General features: G+C 47.2%; 1 protein-coding gene across 1 annotated transcript in view; it reads left to right on the plus strand.

Moving 5' to 3' along the window:
• LOC138245998 (plasma kallikrein-like) overlaps nucleotides 1-25,488 on the plus strand; it is a 525,156-nt gene that overhangs the window by 116,804 nt on the left and 382,864 nt on the right. Inside the window, exon 5 of the mRNA XM_069200127.1 lies at nucleotides 15,517-15,676. Coding sequence (XP_069056228.1) covers nucleotides 15,517-15,676 — 160 coding nt within the window. The remainder of the gene's footprint in view (nucleotides 1-15,516; nucleotides 15,677-25,488) is intronic.

Below are 25,488 nucleotides of genomic sequence, written 5' to 3' on the forward strand. Positions count from 1 at the left end.
GTGCCACATGGCAAGGTTGGGGAGGGGGGGGGCACTCACATTGACCAGGCAGAAAAGTGATGAGATTTCCTTTACCACCCTGTACATGTCACATAGGTCAGCGCCCATCAGAAGATCGACATTTGGCGTGCCATCGCCAAGGACGTCCGGGCCCTGGGGGTCCACAACAGACGGGGCACCCACTGCCGAAAGAGGTGGGAGGACATCCGCCGCGGGACCAGAAAGACCGCCGAGTCTCTGCTGGGGATGGCCTCCCATCGTAGGAGGGGTGCCAGCCGCCAATTGACCCCTCTGATGTCCCGGATCCTGGCGGTGGCCTACCCCGATTTGGATGGGCGCGTGAGAACATCACAGCAGACACAAGGGGGTGAGTATCAGCACATTCTGCTATCTTTGCGCGCAGTGAAGGTGTCTGGGTGGGGGAGGAGGGCTGTGGCTATCTCTAGGCCAGGGCGCATTCTGTAGGCTAGGCCCCTCCGTTAGGCATGGCCCTGTGCCCCCGCCCCCCACCTCTGTAGGGTGCCAAGTACAGCTATCCATGGTCCGGCCTCACCCATGTGTGCATTTGTCGTCCATAGACCTGTAGGCCTAGTCACAATAACTGAGTAGTGTACCCCGATTGCGCGGCCTAGTGCAGGGGGCTTCTGTGTCTGTCCTCTCCGACAACGGTGTTGCCAATGCATGCACTCAACCTGTCTTCATTTCTCTCCCCCCCCCCATTTTCTTTGTCTTCCTGTTCATGTGTGCATTAGCATCATCAGGCGGAGGAGAAGTGGCATCGGCGCACGAGGGAGCTGCATCTCACATGGCCCCGGAGGGCCATGCAACAGACTCCGAGTACACCAGTGAAATGGAGGGCGAGAGGAGCTCCACAACGGGGACCCGTGGAGACGTCAGCGACACCGACATGTCCTCGGAAGGGAGCTCCCTTGCGGTGGCGGCAACATCCGTGCCCACTGCCACAACAGGTACAGCTGCCACCCAGCGCACCAGCCCCGCCCTCCCAGCAGCCCCTCAGCCTTCGCTCCGTGCCCGCTCGCCCAGGAAAGCGGGCATCTCCTTCGCCCCAGGCACCTCAGGCCCTGCCCCAGTTACCCCTGCTGCCCTCAGTGAGGAGGTCATTGACCTCCTCAGGACCATCATTGTTGGGCAGTCTACCCTTTTGAATGCCATCCAGGGTGTAGAAAGGGAGGTGCATCGGAGCAATGCATACCTGGAGGGCATTCATTCGGGTCAGGCTGCCCATCAGCGATCGTTCAACGCTCTGGCCTCAGCACTGACGGCAGCCATTGTCCCTGTCTCCAGCCTCCCTCTTCTGACTCCCTCCACCCAGTCCCAGTCTCCTGTTCCTTTGCCTATCCCATCCACACCATCAGACCAGCCTGCACACACCTCTGCACCCAAGGGCAGCTCATCCAGACATAAGCACCACAGATCCCACAAGCATTCACCCAAGCAACATCCAGATGCAGACATGCCAACAGTCACTACCACCTCTGTGTCCCCCACCTCCTCATCTCCCTCCTCCCTCCCTGTGACGTCTCCACTCACACCTGCATGCACACCACCATCAGCCAGTACTTCCATCACCAGCACACCCTCCATTACAGTTCGCACACGTGCAGTCACCACCCCCACTGCCATTTACACGTCCCCTGTGTCCTCTCCCAGTGTGTCTGTCACCCCCTCTTCCAAACCACACAAACGCAGGCAGCCACCCACCCAACAGCCATCCACCTCACGACAGCCTCCGTCACAAGCACCTGCACCCAAAGACAGCACACTTGACTCTCCTACAACCACATCCTCTTCCTCCACTCCCATACCCACTACACCTACCCGTCCCTGTCCTTCCAAAGTGCTTTTCCTTTCCAACCTTGACCTCGTTCCAACCACTGACCCACCCCCTCCATCTGGTAAGAGTCATAAAAGCACCTCAGCCACCACCAGCCCTGCATCTACTAGGACCATAGTGCAGGGCTATTGGAGTCCACCAGCTCCTAGGGCAGGAACATCGGCCAGCAGCAAGGGGACAGCCAGCCCACCCCCTGGGAAGAGGACAAAAAAAACTAAGGGCCGGCGCGACAAGCCTGAGACGGCTGCCACCAAGGACAGTAGCCTTGCCCCGTCACCTGCCACATCATCAAAGGGAGGCAAGGGCCACAGAGCTTCAGCGAAGGAGGGAAAGGGCAGCAGGGCGGAGAAGTCAGGCAGCAGGCGAGCTGCCCAGGAGGGCCCCACCAGCCCCATTCCGGTTGTGACGGACGACACCCACAGGGCCCAGGACTCCATCACAGGAGGGCCCCGCGACCGCAAGGTCGGATGGCGACTGAGCGGGAAGTCTTGGCCAGGTCTGGCTCCCTAGAAACACAGGACAAGCACCGCTGAACAGGGCCCCGCCGTGACAAGAACCGCTGAACAGGGGCCTGCCGTGAGAAGCACCGCTGAACAGGGCCCCGCCGTGAGAAGCACCGCTGAACAGGGCCCCGCCGTGACAAGAACCGCTGAACAGGGCCCCGCCGTGAGAAGCACCGCTGAACAGGGCCCCGCCGTGAGAAGCACCGCTGAACAAGGGCCCGCCGTGACAAGAACCGCTGAACAGGGCCCCGCCGTGAGAAGCAGCGCTGAACAGGGGCCCGCCGTGAGAAGCACGGCTGAACAGGGGCCCGCCGTGACAAGAACCGCTGAACAGCGCCCCGCTGTGAGAAGCACCGCTGAATAGGGGCCCGCCGTGACAAGAACCGCTCCACTGTGCCCTTCCTGTCAAGCACCGCTCCGCTGGGTCCTTCCTGTCAAGCACCGCTCCGCTGGGCCCTTCATCTCAAGCATCGCTCCGCTGGCCACCGCCGTCTCAAGCACTGCTCCGCTGGGCCCTTCCTGTCAAGCACCGCTCCGCTGGGCCCTTCCTGTCAAGCACCGCTCCGCTGGGCCCTTCATCTCAAGCATCGCTCCGCTGGCCAACGCCGTCTCAAGCACCGCTCCGCTGGGCCCTTCCTGTTAAGCACCGCTCCGCTGGGCCCTTCCTGTCAAGCACCGCTCCGCTGGGCCCTTCATCTCAAGCACCGCTCCGCTGGCTACCGCCGTCTCAAGCACCGCTCCGCTGGGCCCTTCCTGTCAAGCACCGCTCCGCTGGCCACCGCCGTCTCAAGCACCGCTGGCCCATTGACAGTGCCGGTTCTGTGTCAAGCAGGGCTTCACGAAGCACTCTGGGCACCATGCCTCCTCCATTAACAGTGGAGTCGGTAATCCATCTGATGGACTGTGGCTTGCCACTTCCCAGGATGGAACAGTGGGCAAGCCACCCACTGTAGAGACTTGAGAGACTGTGGCTTTGCACTCCCCAGGATGGCACAGTGGGCAAGCCACCCACTGTAGAGACTTGTGAGACTGTGGCTTTGCACTCCCCAGGATGGGACAGTGGGCATGGAGGCCCCTCGTGGATCTAGCGTCGTGGACTCATGTGGCTGAGGTGCCCCCCCTTCCCTTCCCCCTGAGGTGCCTGTAGTTTTATCATCTGATGCCCCAGCAGTGTTCTCTCCAATGGTATCTGGTCTCCTGTGTGGGCTTTGCCCATGTGTTTGTGCACATTGGCCCACGGACTATGGAACTTTGACAGAATGGGCAGGACTTATTGCCTATGTATATATTTTTAACTATGTTCATTCCTTATTTTGTATCTTTCATATTGCATATTTCCCATAACTTCAATGGAGCTATATTATACATATATTTTAAAGATCATTTTAATTGTGTCTTTGCATTATTCCAGTGGGTTTGGGGGGTGTCACTCTGACTTGTTGCTCTGCATTGGGGTGTAGGTATTTGGGGTGGGTGTATGGCGTATGTGTGTGCCCGTAAGCTTTCCTCCTCCCCCCTCCCCTGTGTCGTAGGTGCAGTACTCACCGTTGTCGTCTGCGCCGGCGTTCGTACTCCTGGTAGATGAGCAGGTAGACAATAGCTGGTAGGATGTTTAATTCGGGTTCCATGCTGTCCTCCTTCCTCTCGGAGTGTGTAGAGGTGAGCGTTTTCCCGTTCGTAGTCTGTTTCTGCCATATTTTTATCAGCGGGGCTCCCGCCCCGGAAAAGGTGGCGGATTGGTGAGTTGTGATAGGGTGGGCGGTACATTGTCTGCCGCCTGCCTGTTGGCGGTGACCGCCGCGCTGTTTGTCTGTCCCGCCGTGGCGGTCGGAGTGTTAAAGTGGCGGCCTGTGTTGGCGGTTCCCGCCAGGGTCAGAATTCCATTTTTTTGACCGCCTGCCTGTTGGCGGGTTGGCCGCCGCTTTATCACTGACCGCCAGGGTTGGAATGACCCCCTAAGTCTTGCATTTTCCTACTGGAGATGAGGTGAAAGCACACATCTAGATGTGTATTCCTCAGTTCCTTGTATATTTTCATGTGTCTCCATTTCCTAGTTATCATCCCCGCAAAAAGAGCACTTAGCTCTACATTATAGGACTATGTGCCAGATGTATCAAGAATCCGTTTTGCGCTTCTCAAATAGCAATTTTTAAGAAATCGCTATTTCAGAGACACAAAATGGTATGTATCATATATGCGATTCGGTAATAGTGATTTTGTAAAAATCGAAAATGCTATTACCGAATCGCAAATAGCGATTCTGACCCCATTCACACCTATGGGCCTGTGGGCCCATATTTGCAAACTATTTGCATTTCCCAAATTGAGAATTCCTAACTGGAATTTGCAATTTCAGAAATGCAAACCCCAGGGTACTGGGGACCTAAGGCCACCTCTGCTGCACCCCCAAAAATTATTTTAGGACATGTAAGGCACACACATGCCAAAGGGGCATGTGTCCGTTTCATGTCAATTTTAAAAATGCATTTTTAATGCATTTTTTAAATTTGCACATGGTTACCACCAAACTGTATTTGGTGCTAACTGCGATTCCTTAATGCCCAATTTGCATTAAGGAAAATCTTGCTACATGTGCTTAAGAAATCGCAAGTAAGGATTCCTTATTTGCAAATTCTTATTTAGAGAATTGCAATTTGTGATTCTCTATACGGGGTCGCAATTTTATGGAATCGCTATTTTAGCGATTCCTTAAAATTGCATAGCGAATGCCTTTCATACATACTGAAAGGCATTTTTGCATTCGCAAACGGCAGTTCGCACCGTCTGCGAATGCAAAAAGCTTTGATACATCTGGCCCTATATGACATAAACCGGAAATAATAATTAAAATATTCAAGGAACACTTCGCCAGGGTAGGGTCTTGTTTCATACTTGTATAATTCATCCAATAGGACAACTTTATAGAGGAACACCTACCTCTGAGTGTTAGTCTGATGCCCAGTGTAGGCACATAGGAATATCACAGACACTCAAAACCCCGAATCCTCAGCAGAAGAAAAACACAGACTCGAGAATCAAATCAAATCAAAACATTTATAAAGCATGCTACTCACCCGTGAGGGTTTCAAGGCGCTAGGGGGAGGGGGTTACTGCTGCTCGAAGAGCCAGGTTTTGAGCTGCCTCTGGAATGCAGGGTGGTCCTGGGTGGTCCTGAGGTTGGCGGGCAGTTCCATGTCTTGGCTGCCAGGTAGGAGAAGGATTTCCCACCTGCCGTGGTGCGGCGGATGCGAGGGATGGCGGCGAGTGAGAGGTTGGCGGAGCGAAGTTGACGGGTGGGCGTGTAGAAACTGAGGTGATGGTTGAGGTATTCGGGTCCCTTGTTCTGGAGGGCCTTGTGTGCGTGGATGAGGAGCCTGAAGGTGATCCTTTTGTTGACGGGAAGCCAGTGCAGGTGTCTCAGGTGGGCGGAGATGTGGCTGTTGCGGGGTATGTCGAAGACGAGGCGGGCGGAGGCGTTTTGTATTCGCTGCAGACGTTTCTGGAGTTTAGCGGTGGTTCCTACGTATAGGGTGTTTCCGTAGTCCAGGCAGCTTGTGACGAGGGCGTGGGTCACAGTTTTTCTGGTGTTGGCGGAGATCCAGCGGAAGATCTTTTGGAGCATGCGGAGAGTGAGGAAGCAGGAAGATGATACAGCGTTGACTTGTTTGGTCATGATGAGATGCGGGTCCAGGATGAAACCGAGGTTGCGTGCGTGTTCTAAGGGGGTTGGTGCTGTGCCTAGGGCCGTGGGCCACCAGGAGTCGTCCCAGGCGGACGGGGTGTTTCCGAGGATGAAGACTTCCGTTTTTTCTGAGTTCAGTTTCAGACGGCTTAGTTTCATCCATTCTGCGACCTCTTTCATTCCATCTTGCAGGTTGGTCTTGGCGTCAGTGGGGTCCTTGGTGAGGGAAAGTATCAGCTGAGTGTCGTCGGCGTAGGAGGTGATGATGATGTTGTGTATGCATATCATGTCGGCGAGGGGGCTCATGTAGACATTGAAGAGAGTCGGGCTGAGCGAGGAGCCTTGTGGGACGCCGCAGATGATCTCGATGGGGTCTGAGCGGAAAGGGGGGAGGTAGACTCTTTGGGAGCGGTTGGAGAGGAAAGAGGTGATCCAGTCCAGGGCCAGTCCTTGGATAGCGGTGGAGCGCAGGCGGGATGTTAGGGTTCAGTGGCAGGCAGTGTTGAAGGCAGCCGAGAGGTCGAGGAGGATGAGGGCGACTGTTTCTCCGTTGTCCATCAGAGTTCTGATGTCGTCTGTGACTGAGATGAGGGCGGTTTCTGTGCTGTGATTGGCTCGGAATCCGGACTGAGAGGGGTCGAATAGGTTGTTGTCTTCAAGGAAGTTGGTCAGTTGCTTGTTGACGGTCTTCTCGATGACTTATGACTTTGGCAGGGAAGGAGAGGAGCGAGATGGGGCGGAAGTTCTTCAGGTCGCTGGGGTCCGCCGTAGGTTTCTTCAGCAGGGCATTGACTTCCGCGTGTTTCCAGCTCTCGGGGAAGGTGGCAGAAGCAAACGAGCTGTTGATGATGGTCTGGAGATGCGGGGCGATGATGTTGTCGGCTTTGTTGAAGATGAAGTGTGGGCAGGCGTCCGAGGGGGCACCGGAGTGGATGGAGTTCATGGTAGCTTTGGTCTCCTCCGCGCTGATGTGAGTCCAGGTGTTGAGGGTGATGGCTGGGGTTGTAGGTTCTGTGGTGGTTGGCTGGGTCTGGTGTCCGAAGCTGTCGTGTAGGTCGGTGATCTTTCGATGGAAGAAGGTAGCGAGGGAGTTGCAGAGGTCTTGTGAGGGCGTGATGGAGTTGCAGTTGGCGTTAGGATTGGAGAGCTCTTTGACGATGTTGAAGAGTTCTTTGCTGTTGTGAGTGTTCTTGTCCAGTCTGTCTGTGAAGGAAGTTCTTTTGGTGGCGCGGATCAGCTGATGGTGTTCGCGGGTGGCGTTTTTGAGGGCAGACATGTTTTCTGCGGTGTGGTCCTTGCACCAGGCTTTCTCGTGGGTACGGCAGTTTTTTTTGGATTCCTTGAGGGTATCTGTGAACCATTGAGGTTTCCTGGCGCTTGTCTGTCTTGGGAGGCGTCTGAGGGGTGCGAGGTTGTCCGCGCAGTTGGTGATCCAATGAGTGAGGCTGAGGGCTGCGTCGTTGGGGTCGGTGGAGAACGTGGGTTGGTTGTCGCTGAGAGTGGAGAGAAGCTGTTCCGTGGGGATTTTGTTCCAATGTCTGCGTGGGATGGGTTGTGTGCGGAGGTTGAGAGTCTTGCATCTGAAGGTGAAGTGGACACATCTGTGGTCGGTCCAGTGTATTACGGAGGAGTGGCTGAAGGATACGTGGTTGCTGGCGGAGAAGATGGGGTCGAGCGTGTGTCCGGCAATGTGGGTGGGGGTGTTCACCAGTTGCTTGAGACCGAGGTTGGCGAGGTTGTCGAGCAGGGTGGTGGTGTTGGGGTTGTTGTTCTGTTCCAGGTGGAAGTTGAGGTCACCGAGGAGGATGTAGTCCGGCGAGGCAAGGGCGTGCGGGAGATGAAGTCAGCGATGGATTCGTTGAAGAGGGTGCGTGGTCCAGGGGGTCTGTAGATGAGAGTTCCTCTGAGGGTGGTCCTGGGGTCGGTGTGGATCTGGAAGTGCATGTGTTCGGCGGCGAGGGGGGTGTCTTCGGTGGAGGTGGTGACGTTGATGGAGTCCTTGAAAACGATGGCGATTCCTCAACTGACTTGGTTGGTGCGGTCTCTCCTGGTGATCTTGTAGCCCTCGGGGATGGCTATGGCTATGTCGGGGGCCGAGGAGGCGTTCATCCAGGTCTCAGTGATGAAGGCGACGTCCGGTGCGGTGGAATCCAGGAGGTCCCATAGTTCAATGGCGTGCTTGTGGACGGAGCGTGCGTTGATGAGGATGCATTTGAGGTGGTTATTGGCGCGTGGGCTGGCGGGCGGGGTGCAGTCGCGGTGGAAGGTGAGTTTGCAGGTGCGGCATGCGAAGGGTCCATGGGTGCGTTTAGGGTTAGCTTGGAAGCAGGTTCTGGAGCGTCCCGGGTTGAGAGTGTGGAGGGAGGTGGGGTCGTAGCGGTGCTGCGGGGTTTGGGAGTGCTGGGGGCCAGGGGTCGTGGCGCTGGGTGCGGTCCAGGCGCGGACGGGCGCAGACGGGCTTGCCTTTGGTGCGCGTTTGGCCACCATAAGAGGGAGGAGGGGGGGAGAAGAGGGGAGGAGGGGTCAGCTGGGGGAGGAAGGGGGGGCGACGAATGGGAGCAGGGGGGGCAGGCCGAGCGGGGGGTGGCAGCGGGAATGCAGGGGTCGGGGGGTCAGGTAGAGGGAAAGGGAAAAAGAGATAGGGAAGGGGGGATTACAGAGGAGGAGAGGAGTCAGGAAGAAGAAGAGAGCAGTAGAAGAGGAAGGAGAGAAGAGTCAAGAAGAAGAAGAGAGGAGTAGAAGAGGAAGGAGAGAAGAGTCAAGAAGAAGAGGAGAGTCCACAGAAGAGGAGGAGAGAAGAGTCACGAAGAAGAGGAGAGACCAGAGAAGAGGAGGAGAGGAGAGTCAAGAAGAAGAGGAGAGTCCACAGAAGAGGAGGAGAGGAGAGTCAAGAAGAAGAGGAGAGACCAGAGAAGCAGAGGAGGGAAGAGACCAGAAGATGAGGAGAAGGCCACAGAAGAATAAAAGGAACACGCAGAGAAGAGTACAGAAGAAGAAAAGAACACGCAGGACGGGGTGCAGAGGAGGAGAAGAGCACAGAAGAACACAGAAGAAGAAAGAACACGCAGGATGGGGCGCAGAGGAGAAATGAAGAACACAGATGAAGAGCAAAGCAGGAAGAGAACCAGTGAGGAAGAGGAGAAATGAAGAACACAGATGAAGAGCAAAGCAGGAAGAGAACGCAGTGAGGAAGAGGAGAAATTAAGAACACAGATGAAGAGCAAAGCAGGAAGAGAACGCGGTGAGGAAGAGGAGAAATGAAGAACACAGATGAAGAGCAAAGCAGGAAGAGAACGCAGTGAGGAAGAGGAGAGATGAAGAACACAGATGAAGAGCAAAGCAGGAGGAGAACGCGGAGAGGAAGAGGAGCAGGGCACACAGGAAGAGCAGAACACGCAGCAAGTGGGCTGCAGAAGAGGAGCAGAGAGCGGAGGAAGATGGCTACCAGAAGGAGGAGCAGAAAGCGAAGGGAAATGGACAGCAGAGGAGCGGAGAAAGGTTGGAGGAGAGAGCGGAAGGCAGAAGACAGGAGTTCAGGGAAAGAGAGGTGAGTAGCGTGGGGCTGGGCGAGGGGCTGGGCGGGGGGAGTACTTACGGTTTTAGCTGGTCTTGCTGGGAGGTGTCAGGAGCCTGGGCAGATGGAGCTGCAGCAGCAGGGTGAGTGACCTACCCTTGGGAAGGGAGAAAGAACAATGGAGAAGATGAGAGACAACAGGAGTGGAAGGGTGATAGGTGAAAGAAGAGAGAACACAGTAAAAAGAAATAAAAAAGCATGGTATGAAGAAGGGGGAGTAAATCAGATACATGTATGGAGATACCGCAGACCATGAGAGATGAAGCGAAAGCACAAATATATAGAGGTAGTCAGAAAACAAACGAGAAGGGGTGAAGAAAAAGAATAGAGAGAGGCTAAAGTGGAGGGAGAACTGACAAAGACCAGGGGAGAGGAAAAAAGAGCTAGAGTAAGGAGAGAGAGAGAGAGTGAGAGATGGGTGTGGATAGAAGGGTAAACGAAACAGTCGAAAGAAAATAATATATAATAGAAATAGACGAAAAGAGGTAACAAAACAAGGGGTGACAAAGGAAATAGAAATAAGGGGTAGAGAAGTGTGAAAATACAGTGGAGCAAGGACAGAAGAGTTAGAGGTGGAGGTAATGCCAGAAGTGAAAGTTGGTCTCACCCATGTTGTAAGTGTGCCATCCTAGTGATCTAAGTGGCCTCATTCAAAAATTGTAGCGGCGGGGTACTCATCATTTTAGAAATCAAACACTGCCTGCCAGCGCCCTGGCTTCTCTGCTTTGTTCCTGAACCTGTCACTGGACTGCTGCTGTCCTGTGTGCTCCCTGCTACTGGCAAATATTGTCAAAGAGAGCAAGTCTGACTTACGAATAACAAGGTGACACAGACCTCTGGGATGTGACAGTGCTTGTTTTGCCCAACTAACGATTATGTGCTCGCAGAACTATTGTAATTTTTATGTATAATCGCTCTTCTTTTAAGAAGCGCTAAAGTAGTAAACTATTGTTTACGAAATGTCTAAAAAAGTTAAATATTTACTTTGGTGCCTTACATGGCAAAAGGTCAGTGAAGAAGGTGGACTCAGATAATTAAAGCCTTGAATGTAGCAATACCTACCATATGCCTGGTTGTTACTTTAATTAGGTCCCTAGGGTGCAAGTCAGGCACAGAATAGGCCTATTAAGAAACGATTGAACAAAGACTGGAAGTGCAGGCCTTTTTTGTGTGAATGATATGAGCCCCTGTGCGCTATGTAAAGTTTCACAAACTACTAAAGAGGTCTGAATGAGCACTTTTGTAGCACAGGCAAACGATTTTTAGCATGACATTCGCTAAGTCCCGATTTTGCTAAACGTATATATGCATATATTATATATTCATCTAAAAGTGCTTTAAGTCGACACTCTTTATCTATTGGCCTGTTATTGTGTCACCCATTTTTCCTGCCACTTTGGTATGTAGCGTGAGGCAAATGGTTGGCCCACTTCAGCCATAGGCTAAATTTCACTGTGAGAGACAGCATTCTGCTCTTCTATGAGGAGCTGGCTATACACAAGTACATTATTACCCTCTGAGCTGAGGACTAACACAGCAGTGAGTGCTTTTTAGATAAAAAAATTGCTTTTCACTATTTATTTATTATATTGGTGAGGGCCCAGCAGTTTCCCCAGCCTACATACCAGGCCACTTGCTTGTGCATAAATCATTATGTTTTTAAAAAAAAATCTGAAATAGCTGCCCATGCATTTGCATACATCCGCACACACGAGAGGCCATCTTTTAATGTTGGTAAAAAAATGCAAAGGTGGCTGCCTATGCGTGTTCATGACCACATAAGTCTGCCTCATTCAATGTTTGTTCCTTTAATTACACCATCCAAAGGTGGCGACCCGTACACGTGCATGCACATGCATAAGTGGCATTTTTTCAATGTATTTAACTTTAAGAAGAAACAATCTAGATGCCCTCCCATAGGAACTCGTGGGGGGCCGCCTTTGAGCATTTTTCTATAACTTCATTGTACAAACCTTTCACCAGATGGCTGCCATGCACGTGCATGCTCACAGGCAGACTTGTTGATATGTTGTTTGTAATAAGGTTTACAGAAACCATGTAAAAACAAAGCAAACATTGGCTTTGCCAATGCTTGTTTAACAATTAGACATGATGGAACATAATCTTTCTGCTCCTTTACACAGACTGTTCTGAAAGAGAAAAATCTCTCTCAGGCACCCATCATGAGGAACAAGTTAGTGGAGATAATCTAATTGACTAAAATGGGTAGATTTTTATGATGAGAGTCTGAGTTGCACTGAACTAAAATAGAAACACAGCACAGAAAGGCATGTTCTTATCTTTTGGAAAATAGTCCTTTTAGGCAAAACGTCCTTTAGTGACAGCAGTCAACCCCATGGCTCAAACAAACTGTAAACCTGAGCACTTCAAATAAAAACTGTTGGTGGGTTTTTGAACCCTGTCTTCCTGAAAAGATCAAACCGAGACTTTAGTGAAAAATCACTTTGAGTGTTCAAATCAGCTTTCAGGTGATATTTCATTTCAACCTCCCTCTCACAGTCACATATCAGCAGGAGAGTAGGAAGAGATAATAATTTCCAGGTGAAACCAGGCATACAAGTGTTTGGTCTCCGTAAATGTGACAAATTCACAGAAAGGTTGGGTAGATGAAGTTATGTTCCAGTGTGAGATATTAGGCTCCGGACTTTAGTGAAATATAGGGAAACGTTTTTCAAATGAAGGCCGACTTTTCTGCTGCTCACCAGTGTTTCAGAGGGCCTTTATCTTATGCATATCTTTGACCACCGTCTTCCAAATAGCACCTGCCTTCTCCTCTTAAATGCAGAGCCCACTCTTTTTCTTTAGGAGGCCGAGTGAGTATTTTGCATTTCCCCTCTCTATCAGCAAAAGAAACTTGATGTAAGGGACTTTCTGTGTGGTTAAAGCCATACATGCAATAATGATGCTGAAGTTGTAACTTTGGTGGCAACATCGCACTGTTCCTTCATCTTAATAGCTAAGATTCTTGATTGAATCCCAAAATAAAAAGTGGACATGAGTCAAAGGCCCAAATTTAAGAAACGTGCTGCTGCATCCAATGTAGGGCCACTTTTCTTGCGCCCCTTAGCGCCCCCCTATTGCCACCTCCTGTGCGCCTTATTTAATATATGGTGCACAGTGGTGCAGGGTAGGGGCAATAACATCAATGTTTTTGACGCCATTGATGTACTGTGCAGATTTAGCGCCAAAACTTTGGCGCTAATCCTGCAGAGTACATAGAGGCTCATTGAAAACAATGGTATGTCCCCTTTTAACGCCTGCGCTGTGCAGGCGTCCAAAAATGCTGCAAAAAATGACACAGTGAAATCTCTTTGATTCCATTGTGCCATTTGTGTGGTCCCCCTAATGCCGGAATGCCCCCTTGCATACATTATGCCTGACGCATACATAATGTGGAGTAAGGGGTTACAAAGTGGCGCAATGCATACATTGAGCCACTTTGTAAATATGGTGCAACAAATTTGGCCTCGTTGGGCCACATTAGCGTCAGATAAAATGACACTAATGTGGCGCAAGGAGGCGCTAGGCCCTCTTAAATCTGGGCCAGAATGTATGATTCCACATAATGAAAGCCAATGGCTGTTTTAGGGTTGTCAATGCACTATACTCATTTAACCCTAGCTTTAGCACTGACATTTGGAACATCTGTAGCAGGATGTGTAATCAGAGGGGTCGACTGTCTAAGTAATTTTTTTTCTTTAATATGAAAGAATAATTGTAAAGAACCAAGGGAGTGGAACTCAGAAAAGCATTCTATGACAATCGTCTTGCCTTAGAGGAGCCAAAGCGTTTGCGTTGCCCTACTGCCCAGTTGGAAACTGAGATGCACTGAAAAGAGTGAGTGAGCAAACAACACAAAGAGAAGAACAAGAAGGGTTTTGCATAAAGTTATCTTAACTGATTTTCGCTTATTTTTTCAAAACTACCTTTTCTGCAGATTCATTGAATAGCCACTAGTATTCAGCACAATGCAGATGGATCAGGAACAAATACCCCCAGGCAAACATGGCTGAAACCCTATTCGGCTGTAAATTTCATCATCAAGGAGTAGATGAATCTACTATCTCCACTGGGTACACTTAGGCCCTGGATCGTGTTTTACTGGCAGATATCCAGTGATGAAGGCAAGGAAGATGTGTGGCAGCTCTGATTTGGATTTATTGTTGTATGCAATGAAGGCAGTGGCACACTTCACGGTATAGACCATTGGCATAGTTGAGCTCTAAAGTGATGGTGGTTTGATTTCTTTAAGGGGAGACCTAGAAAAGGGAATATTCAGCGTAGGCATCACATAAAGTAAAAGGTTTCTTTGGTATCTTTATTTACTTGTTATATAGAAGTGGGAGTCCATAACCAGTCCCAGATTCCTTACTTTTTGTTTAGAGGTAAATCTAGTTTTGGTGATCAGCTGGTGGAGTGAAAATAACTAGTCGTTCTCTAGCATTCATGTATTTGTGTTTCAACAACTGTATTTTGAGGTAGTACTTTGTATCCAGTTGTTAATGACTTGCTGGCATTGGTTCAAGTTGTGATGTATCTTCAACCTTTAGATTGATTTGCACGTCACCAATGTCATTATAGCAGATGAGGAAGAACGAGAATATGAGATCAGGTAAATGACTCAAGTCCATGTTGAAGAGAAGTGGGGTGACACTGGAGCCATGAGTCTCATGGAGGGGCAGTGTAGAGTAATTGTGTTAAGGATATTATTGGAAGTGATATTATGAATCTGTCAATGAAAGAGGAAACCTCTTGTGAACCAGTGCCCTGTATTCCTATATTCTCATTTCTCTTCACCAGAGGAAGTTGGTGGACAGTATCAAAGACAGAGATTTCTATTAGCAGAAGTGCTGCAACTGTATTTGAATCAACAGCAATTTTATTGCAGTCGCGCATGACAATCAAATTCTTTGGTGCTGTGACCAAGACAGAATGCATTTTGGTAGTTCAAATCATCTAGATTATTTGCTTTGATAGGTAGCTGAAGGTGAAATTTTCCATCAATTCGCCTAAAATGGACAGTTGTAAAGTCAATGATAATCAAATAGCTCAGGTAGGCTGCTGCATTCCTTTTTAAGATAAGATTGATAACATAGTTTGTCCAGGAAACGTCGTCACATGAAGGTGTGTTCGACTAAAGCTGTGACTGTGAGGGTTTCTGAGCTTTTAAGGTAGATATTATTGAGTATATCTATCATATATGAATCTGAATTTGAACCTTCTATGCCACAAGTATTTGAAGAAATCAATGAAATTATTAGGAGAGAGGGGTTAGAAAGAGAATAGCCTAGGTTGTCAGCCGGATATAGAGTTCATAGCGGAGGGTGGAAGGATTAATTTGTTTTTGTGGTTTATTTGTCATTTTAATTTCCCATTTCTTTCTAATTTACGGATGACGTGGTCTGCTAGTGTGCTGGAGGCAGTTTGCTCTGTGTTCCAGATTATGGCAATTATGTTAGTGAAAAATATGGTTTTAGTGGTGTAGCGTCGATACAAGTGGCAATATTACTTCTTGACTTGTTGCAAGAAGCAGCTGCTTTGTATACTGTAATGCTGACGCTGCTACTGAATTTCACCCTACTCATGTACTCGTGTTCTTTGCATCATACACATTAAAATGCTTATTTGCTTTGAATAATTAATTCTAACCTCGCAACTATATTTTTTCATCTCAGCAGATCAGCATTGTTTTCCTCAGTACTGTTTTCTAGGTTTGTCTAATCTATAAATAAAAGTTTAAAAAGGCAATATTTATATGAATGTACCACGTGTGAGTGTAAAACAATATAATTATATTATCAAACGAAATAATAAGAAACAATGAAAACACAGTTAAGACTTTGTGTAAAGATGTGACTTTTCTCTGCTCATTTCTCCCCAGAATGTACCGGTGAAGTATATACTGGACTGGATATGATTGGGGTAAACTATAACATTACTAAAGTCAAGAGTTTGGAGCAATGCCAACAACAGTGCACCAATGATGCCCACTGCCAGTTTTTTACATATGTCACTGACAAGTTTCACAGCGAGTCACTCCGGTATGTCTTGTCCTCAAATTGTATCCCGTATATAATAAAGCGTAGATGAACGATTAATTAAAATTGCCTTAGACGATGAATGCTAAACTGTTTAACACTTTGAAAAGACTATACATAAAAGCTGATTGCCTGAAGTACATATATCTATGCGGGGAAAGGCTATTCAAATAATTATATTTTGGTAATTAGGACATCATTTAAGATGAATACTCACTTTGGCAGATGAATCATAACAGTGGCCAGAGTGCCAACTTTTTTGCACTAAAGGATCAACTCAGGAACTGATATAAAACATTTACTCCAACAAATGGTTTGCTCCTGATCTAAAACATTCATATATACAATGATGAAATTAGACCAACAGAAAATATGTGAACATGATATGTGTTTTTTTCAGTACTAAATTTACAGGTATTTACAGAAACATGGGCCACTGTGAGAGTTGAGCACACCAGCAAATCTTTCCGATGTTTTTTCACACCAGATTTTCACATTTTTATATACACAACTATTGATGAATAACATTCAAATGCCCCCATGTTTCCTGTGGAGCAGGGAAATACATTTCTGCATCAGGAATTAAGGGGGTCATTATGACCCTGGCGGTCGGAGATAAAGTGGTGGTAGTACCGCCAACAGGCTGGCGGTACTTACTGCCACATTATGACATTGGCGGGTTGGCTACCACTCCGACCGCCATGGCGGTAGCAGCCGCCGGGCTGGAGATAACAACCTCCAGCCTGGCAGCCGCTATTGTACCGCCAGCGGTATCATGACCCTGCCTACCGCCATGGTTTCCGTGGCGTTTGTAATGCCATGAAAACCATGGCGGTAGGCGGTATCAGTGACAGGGAATTCCTTCCCTGTCATTGATAAGAGGTACCCTCCCCCAACACTCCCCAGACGCCGCACCTCTCCTTCATCCACACTCCCCCTCCTTCCAACCTCTCTCCCATATACACACACACCCAGACACACACTCATTCACAGAGACATACATGCATACATACACGCATGCATCAATTCATTCATGCACACATCCGTGCACACATTCACACTGACACGTATACACGCAGACACGCATTCACATTTCCATTCATACACGCACTCACACAAATGCATACACGCCCCCAAACACCACTACCAACACACTTGCATTCACGCACACACTCACACACTCATGCACACACTCCCACACACACACAACAATCCCCACCACCCTTCCCTGTCGGAAACCTGACATACCTGAATCCAGGGGATCTTCCGACAGGGGACGGAACTGGGCGCTGCTACCGCCAACAGCGCCCGCCAGCAGAACACCGCCAGGATGTATTATTTGTCATAATACGGCTGGCGGCGGTCTACTGGCGTGGCGCTGCTTGTGGTAGCAGTGCCACCTTACCACCATCCACCAGTATGGCCACAGCTGGATTTCCATCCTTCTTGTGGTTGAAATCCATCTGTGGTCATAATTTGGCGAATGGATGGTAGTCGCGACGATGGTCTTTTGGTGGCCACCGCTGCAACGGTAGGTGGTTTTTACTGCCAAAGATATAATGAGGGCCTATATTTTCCAGGGGGAAGGAAGGCAAACATTTGATTTGCTAATGCATATTTCCTCCACACCTCTCCTGTGGGTTGTCTAGATTGAGCAAGAGTAAGTGAAGAGCAGTTTTAGACTTGTGAAAGTACGTGAAATGCATTTAAAGCAGTACGTTGCACAGTACAATAATATTGAAGTGTGGTCATCATTGTGTACAGATGCATAATATTAGCTTATTATCAAGTTTGTGGATATTTACAGCTTGTTCTGACCCCTTTCCCCCCTAGAAAGGTTGGAAACGTAGTCCTATCAAAGGAATTTTCTTTTGCGGGAATGAATAGAGAGCACCCAGAAAATTTGGTGGTGCTTCAAAATGGGCCCAAAGTACTTACATCAAGCTCTTTCGTTCCAAGACTCTGACTGCTCTCTTCCATTGACGAACATTTATGAGTGCCATAGGCCCTTATATATATTCTCATCCATGTGTCTACACATATCATAAAATGCACACATTTCTACTGCCAGGAGAGTGTGTTACTTTTCTATGAAATAGGAAAAGGACAAACTGAGACGCTGTAATCATAGCATTTACATTGAACATGCAGCTCTTTAAATCCAGTCTTGTCAAATACAAGAGTCTCAAACAAGATCATGCTCCAGCCACAGTATTGTCTCTGTGACAGGTTTCTCCCACTTAGAAAGGATACGCTGAACTATTCAATATTTTCTGCTTTGCATGAGGCACCCAGCGTAGACACAAAACAATGCCTTTTTCAATCCAAATACCTTGCTCATGCTACACAAAAGAAGGCATCATTGGCTTCAAAAGACCCAGTCAGTTCCAAATGTTTATAGACCATGATAAGGTGTTAGGGTTTACTGTATCTTCCCATCTCTTAGATGAGAAGCAACATGGATACCATACTCTGGCAAAGATAATATGTCTAGCCTTTATAATGCTATGTTCTTGACTTTACCAATACATTTTTGTAATGCACTGTTAAAAAAAGTCAAAATACTGAAGTAAAAACAAACACATACCTTAAGATATCTTGAAACTGAACACTGAATTCAGTATGGTCTTGCTTTAGAAACAGCATGATTTATCCATCTTTAAAATAACAGAAGGACTGGTTGCAGGTACTTAAAAGAACATAAAAGTTCTCTGAGGCAGTGTGACAATTTAATAGAAAATGTTTGTTATTTCCAAGTCAGATGACTTAGAACTGGAACAAATACTTTGGCCCTGTGGTGCATTGTAGCAGAACAGAGGGCAGATTTAATTCTCACCAGAGAAAAAGACATCTTCCAGCAACTCTGGCTACCCATTCTGCCTCAAATGCAAGCTCAGTGAGTGCAGTATCCTACCTATCCCCAGCACCGCACCATAAATACCGCACAATAAATACTGCCTTTGTAGGCCAAGGCCTTGGCCTTAATGCAACATGTAGAAAGCTGGAAATAAAAGAAAACCAATCAGATAAACGCCCTCATTTCGACCTCGGTGCCGAGGTACCGCCGCCCTGAAGACCGCCAGTGCAGGCGGTTTTCCACGCACCGTATTATGACTGATGGCAGCCCTCTGTCCTTTTTCGGATGGAGAGCCGCCAGCAGCCATGCTGGCGGTTGGCAGGGAAGTGGAGGCTGCTCCACCTCCACCACCACCACCCCGTCATCAGAACACCGCTCAATGAATCACGTCCCATGATTCGGTGTGGCAGTGTTCTGGTGACAGGGTGCTGGCAGCGGAGCAGCCCCCATGGATCCCGTCCCCTCCCGAAGGATCACCGGAACAGGTTAGGTGATCGTCCGTTAGGGGAGGCGGGTGATGGGGGTGTTGTGTGTGCGTGCATGGGGGTGTGAGTGTGTAGAGGGTGTGTGTGGGCGCGTATATGCATGTGGGAGGTGTTGTGTGTTTGGAAATGTGTGCATGTCTGTCTGTATGTTTGACTGTGAGTATGTGTACGTGTATGACTCTGTGTGTCTGCTGGAATGTTTGTTAGTATATGTGCGGGTATGTGTGGTGGTGGTGTCTGTGTGCGTGAAGGGGGTGTGTGTGTCGATGTGGGGAGTGTGGGGATGGGGTACTACCACCTTTGGGGTGGTAGAGGGTTGGGGGTGGGGGGAGGACTCAGGGGTATGGGAGGGGGGCGGGGGAGACCCCAATCGGCACTGATAGTGCCCACCGCCATGGATTTCGTTGCGGTTCCAAACCACACGAAATCCATGGTGGTAAGCAGGGTCCTGATACCGCCGGTGGTCTGGTGACGACTGCCGGGCTGGAGACCGAAGTCTCCAGCCCAGCGGTCATCACCGCCTTGTCGGTCGGAGTGGAGAAGTGGCGTATGACCATGGCGGTAACCGCAATGGTCATAATTCCATTTTATTTTTTCGCTGGCCTGTTGGGGGTATTACCGCCACTTCTCCCCGTCCGCAAGGGTCGTAATGAGGGCCAAAGTCTGCTCTCAATCAGACCTGTCAAAAAATATACCTATTGCTGTACTTTTAGAGATGAGCTAGGAAGAGTGGGGGGCAACATAGAGAGTACGGTGAGGGGAAAATAAGGAGAAAGTAGCCCATGAGGTAGAGAGCAAGAAAACACATCCACTCCCAAGTAGTGCTCAAAGAATAAAACATTAGATTCATGGTGTGAGCCCTGAAAGGATACAAGTCATCAAATCAAAAGAATGGTAAAAAGCAATGCTCTAGGGGAAAGACAAATACAAGAAATTGAAGGAAAGACATCAAATTGGTGTAATCTTCATGTAGTTTTGATTTTCAGTATCCCTTTTTGGATTATTTATTCTCATTTGTTCAGGTGTATACTTTAAAATGCAAATACTCAATATCAATGTCTCAGAGGTATATAGGTATTTAATTCATTGCAATGTGATAAATCATCTTTCTTGGATATATTATTTATTTTTAGCATGTATTGATATTTGTATTCACACACACCTTTATTCGGCAATCAGCCATGAAAGGGTAAAACATCAAAATAATCATTGTCATAAAATATTAAATAATTATATAAATACTATAAAAAATAGAAAAATAATTACATGAATAGTAAATAGTATTTCTAAAAAACCTTAGATTACAATCAGTTATCATCAGTCCTAACACTAAGAAGCCAAATATTTCTATAGTTTGTGTCCTGCCCAAAGCATTATCAATGTCCCATGGGCTTTCAATAGAAGGCTAGATAACCATTTTATAACAGTTACCAACTATAAAAAGAAAATAAAAAAACTCCATGAGTGGGAAAAAAGGTCATTTGAAGTCTCACTTAGTGTAAATTACCTAAGCATAATGTATATCCGGAGTCCATTTACTTGCGAGAGAAGGATCCCATTTGCCATTTCAGGCATCATAAATATGACTGTTGGGGTTTATCGGAGTTAGAACACCTAAAGCCTCAGGCCCGCCTTGTCTCTGATAAATGAAATTGCTAAAAGAAATCGGCTTATACCAAAAACAACAAATGGAATCGTACTAGAGCTCAAGAATCTAGCCGCTTCGTTATAGTTTCTGATTCCTACGTTCCTGCAAATAGGTCGAATCCATTTTCTCCTTGGTTTGTCATAGGCATTGCAGGTTAAGAGAACATGATCCGCCGTTTCAGAAGTCTCCATATTACACAACCCACATGTCACCTCGTGTCTTCTCTCACTCTGGGGGCCTCATTTAATAGTAAATGCCCTGACCTGGAGAATCCCATATAGCGATACTTCATAAATAGTACTTTTGCTCGCCTGGGTTGGATTGTTTCTATCCATTCCTCAGCTCTCGGTATTGTTTTAATATCCAAGAAACTTGAGGTCAGTCTATCTAGGTCCTTGCTGTGAAGGGGGCTGGTTAGAGAGAAGTCCCAATATATTTGCTTTAGTCGAATCTTGGATTGTGTTGTAAGTGTATGCGGTTCTTCCCAATAGGATTTCAGCCCTAGATTGTAGAACCAATGACTTATGTGGTGGAGCCACGGAAGGGGGGCAGTCTTATCCAGGTCCATGATCTCAATTAGTACTTGCCTATATTGGATCAGTTCAGGAGTTGTCCAAAGTCTACACCAGTAAAGCAATGGCCTCAGGGCTGCCAATTTTCCTATTTGTTTCATGTTAATATCATAAATTAGAGGAATCAATGGAGTCTATGGAGGCAATCCCAATACCCCCCTCATGAAATTGTTTTCCTGGGTTGCCAGCGGAGTTAAGCTTGTGATTCCCCAGAGCTCGGCACCATATAAGGCAGCAGCCTGCGATTTATACCTATAGATCTCAAACACTGGTGAAACTATCCTGGATCTTGAGCTTTTGTAATTTTTACTAATCGCCATGGAACTGTGGGCTAAGGAGATTGCAGCTTTGTTGACATGCGGCGTCCATGACAACTTGGCGTCCAACAATATCCCTAGATAGTTAACATTTTTTACTCGTTCCAGTTCCTGCCCTCTAATCAGAATGTTTCTCTTGAGTGCCTTATGGGGGTTAACGGTCAGGTATTTTGTCTTATTTGTGTTTATTTCTAGCCCCTTCGAGCTACAATATTCACTGAACTTCCCTAGTAGGGTTTGTAGACCCATGGGAGTTTGGGATATTTGGATATTTCGTCTGCAAAAAGGAGGGCAGGAACTGGATCTCCATTCAGTCTTAGCGAGTCATGGTTACTCTGTTTTAGGTACTCTACCAGATCATTAATATATAATGAAAATAGAGTTGGGGCAAGCACACAGCCCTGCCTCACCCCCCTCTTAATGGGTATTGGGTCTGTCAACTCTCCCTTTGGACCCCACCGAACCTTTGCAAATGTAGTTTCATGCAACCTCTCTATCTGGCGCAGGAGACTCCCCGGCATGCCCTGTTTCCCTAACGCAGCCCATAATGAATCTCTTGGCACCAGATCAAAGGCTGCGCGCAAATTCACGAACGCAATGTAGAGGTGGCCCTTCATTAATTTAGTGTATTATTGCTAGTAGCCTAAAGGCCTGATCGATTGTACTTGTCTGCTGTCTAAATCCTGCTTGATTTATAGTCAATATACTGTTTTCTCCTATCCAGCAGCTAGTTCTATTCAGCAACTACCTAGCGTAGATTTTTTGCATAACATCAATGAGGCTGATTGGCCTATAATTCCCAGGATCTTCCGTAGATCCTTTTTTATAGACTGGGATTATTTCTGCCCCTTTCCATGTCTCAGGTACTGGACCTCCCCTTGCTATAGCGTTGCTTAGTAGATTTATATAGGGTGCCCATGTTTCTATACTATGTTTGAACAGATCCCCAGGGATCTTATCCAAACCGGGGACTTTGCCTGTTTTTATCGCTTTAATGGCACTCACGTTTCCTCCAAGCTGAATTGTATATCAGATATAATGCCCCAAGTAGCTAGATCTTTGTGCTGGGAGGAACAAGAGTCAAGATTGGGGGGGTCAGAATAAAGGTATGTAAAATAGTTAACCCACGCTTTGGAGTCTATATGGTGTTCTGTGTTGAATATCCCCACTTTACTGCCGTGAGTAACTATTTTCCAAAAAGTCATTGCAACATTACGTTTAGCTGCTTCCAGCAAATCATGCCATTTTTGGTCCTCCCATTTTTTTTGGGCTGCAGCCAGTATTTTCTTATAGCCAGCCCTTGCCTGTTGTACAGCTAGTGGATTTTTTAGTTTTAGGGCCTCTATCAATATTGTTTTCCCCTCCCTACATTCAGTGGTATACCATAGACTGGATGGGGTGGTTTGCACCTTCCCCTGTTTATGCTTTTGCTGTATCTGTTTGGTGAGGTAGGGTCTTAGTGCAGTGCTCATTGACTGATGGATGGCCATAATGGGAATATCAATACAATTTTTGTGAGCGTGAGGTTCCAAAAGATCACCGTATATATTATAGATATTTGTCATAACGCCCAAATTGCCTAATATTGCCGGCCATTTTACAACCCTTCTATTATTGCTAAGAGTGGGTTGTAACTCCACCTTATCATGTTCTATATGTTCCAAATCCAAGAGGTGGCCCCTAAGTTCGATTATTAACGGAAAATGGTCGCTTTCCCTCCTTTTGTCTATTTTAAAAGTCACTATTCTTTCCCATTTGATTGTGCTATGCATAATATAGTCTATTTTCGAGGTTGTATTGCCTCTCTGGAAAGTATCCATATTAAGGCCGCCTTGGCCCACTCTACCATTACACACCCTCAGTCCGTGCTTTAGTGTGAGGCCCATAAGTTGCAAAGCGGCCACAGTACCAGGGACAGTTTCTTCTATTATTAGATGGGGGATTGCTCTTGCTAGATCTTCGTCTTCTGCTAAATGTTCAAGTCCAATTATAGGTTCGTAGTTACAATTAAAATCACCCCCTATCATAATTGTCTCTCCTACTGGAATCTTTTTAAGCAAGCCATCTAATAATTCTACTTCTGGTGACTCCAGATTTGCCCTTCTATGCCTTATATACACATTGAATAAGTGGGATATCACCTTATTTTTATTCCCCAATACCAACCACAGAATATCCTCAGACTCTGTGACTTGTGTACATATCTCAGTATTTAGGGAAATTTTCACCCATGCAACCAAGCCCCCAGACGGCCTCCCTTTGGCTGCTGAAGTTGCACTAATAAAAAAGGTTTTATATCCCAATTTGTGCGGTGGATCCTTAAGCCAGGTCTCTTGGAAGAGACAAACATGATATTGATCGATGTAGTCCTGCCATTCAGGATCTATTAGCTTACTTTTTAGGCCCGCTACATTCCAGGAAATCATAGTGACTATTCCCCTTCCATTTGAGGTTGTGACGTTAGAAGTGGGGATCTGGGATGTGGTCAATTCTTTCCTGCGGGGCGAATACTCCCTATACTCCCTACCCCTCTAACATGGTGTTTATTCCCTTTATGGGGCTCAGCTACTACTGAGTCCCCAATTTGTCCCACATATGCCTGATCTAATTGGGTTAGTCAATCCACTGTTTCAAGATTAGGATCTCCATTTCTCATTTGCATTCCCTCATTATTATGCTTGACCCTCAGGACTATAGGTTTGATAATGAATGGATCCGGGCTAAAATGATATTTTAATTTACTAGTTATTATTACTGACCAATGAACAAGGTTTCATAGATTTTCATTTCTCAATTTTTCAGTGATGTTTCAACACAGTAAACAATGTTTAACATAATATAAGTAGGTGAATGATTATAAGGGCTTTTTATTGAGTTTTTGATTTAAAAATGTTCAACAATGTTCATACAGAGGAGATAAAACTGGGATGAAGGAATATTAAATGTGGAGGAGCGTTTATCCAGGAATTCCAGACTGAGGGTCAAGCAGTTGCTGTAAATCCCTTGCCTTGGTGAAGGCTTTGAAAAGACACATTGGGGTATATTTACAAGGAACTGGCACATCAGTGCTGATGCACCAGTTTTATTGCCTTGCCCCTACCCCACCTAATGATACCATGTGTGTGCCGTATTTTCAATAAAGTGCACCATGGCGCACATTAGACCAATAGCATAAAAACTTTTATGCTATTGTGATACTTTGCTGCACTAACATCAAAAATGTTAATGCTAGTGAATTAAAGTGCAAGGAGGCCCATTGATTACAATGAGCAGGCATTACAAATGATGTAAAAACTGGCACAGTGAAATCTCACTGTGCTATTTTTGCGGCCCTCCTAATGCTGGCATGCCCCCCTTGCATACATTATGCCTGACACAGGCATAATGTGACGCAAGGGGTCGCAATGTTGTGCAATGCATGCATTGCGCCTCTTTGTAAATATGGTGCAGTGAAAAATGCCTCCTTGAGCCACATTAGCATAAAAACGCTGGTGTGGCACACGGAAGCGCTAGGGCCTTGTAAGTCTGGCCCATTGAGTCCTCCAGCATGCAACATGCTTACCTGCCTGCTTGAGGAGAACTTAGTCACTGAAGTGCAGAAATGAGAACAGCAGTTGTCTTATTAAACAATGCTTCTGTTGTTGAAAAAAGGTATGAGGGGATTGGCCATATATGATTCTCGAGTAAGCTCCTTTTTGTGTTAGGATCAGCTTAGTTAACTGAGAGAAGGGAGCTGTCAGGTTTATTGATGTAGAGAAACCCTAAAATGCCCTTATACTGTCATATTTTCTGTTGTTCGGTCTATTAACAAATATGATTGAAATTATCCTGTTTATTTTTATAATAACTATTATTCGTATTCTGTGACATAAGAAAGGATTTGAATACACCTTGAATATATATTCCTTGTTTCCAAAGGTTAATGAGTGTGGAGGG

The sequence above is a fragment of the Pleurodeles waltl genome, chromosome 1_2 (genome assembly GCF_031143425.1).
Source record: "Pleurodeles waltl isolate 20211129_DDA chromosome 1_2, aPleWal1.hap1.20221129, whole genome shotgun sequence".
Classification (NCBI taxonomy): domain Eukaryota; kingdom Metazoa; phylum Chordata; class Amphibia; order Caudata; family Salamandridae; genus Pleurodeles; species Pleurodeles waltl.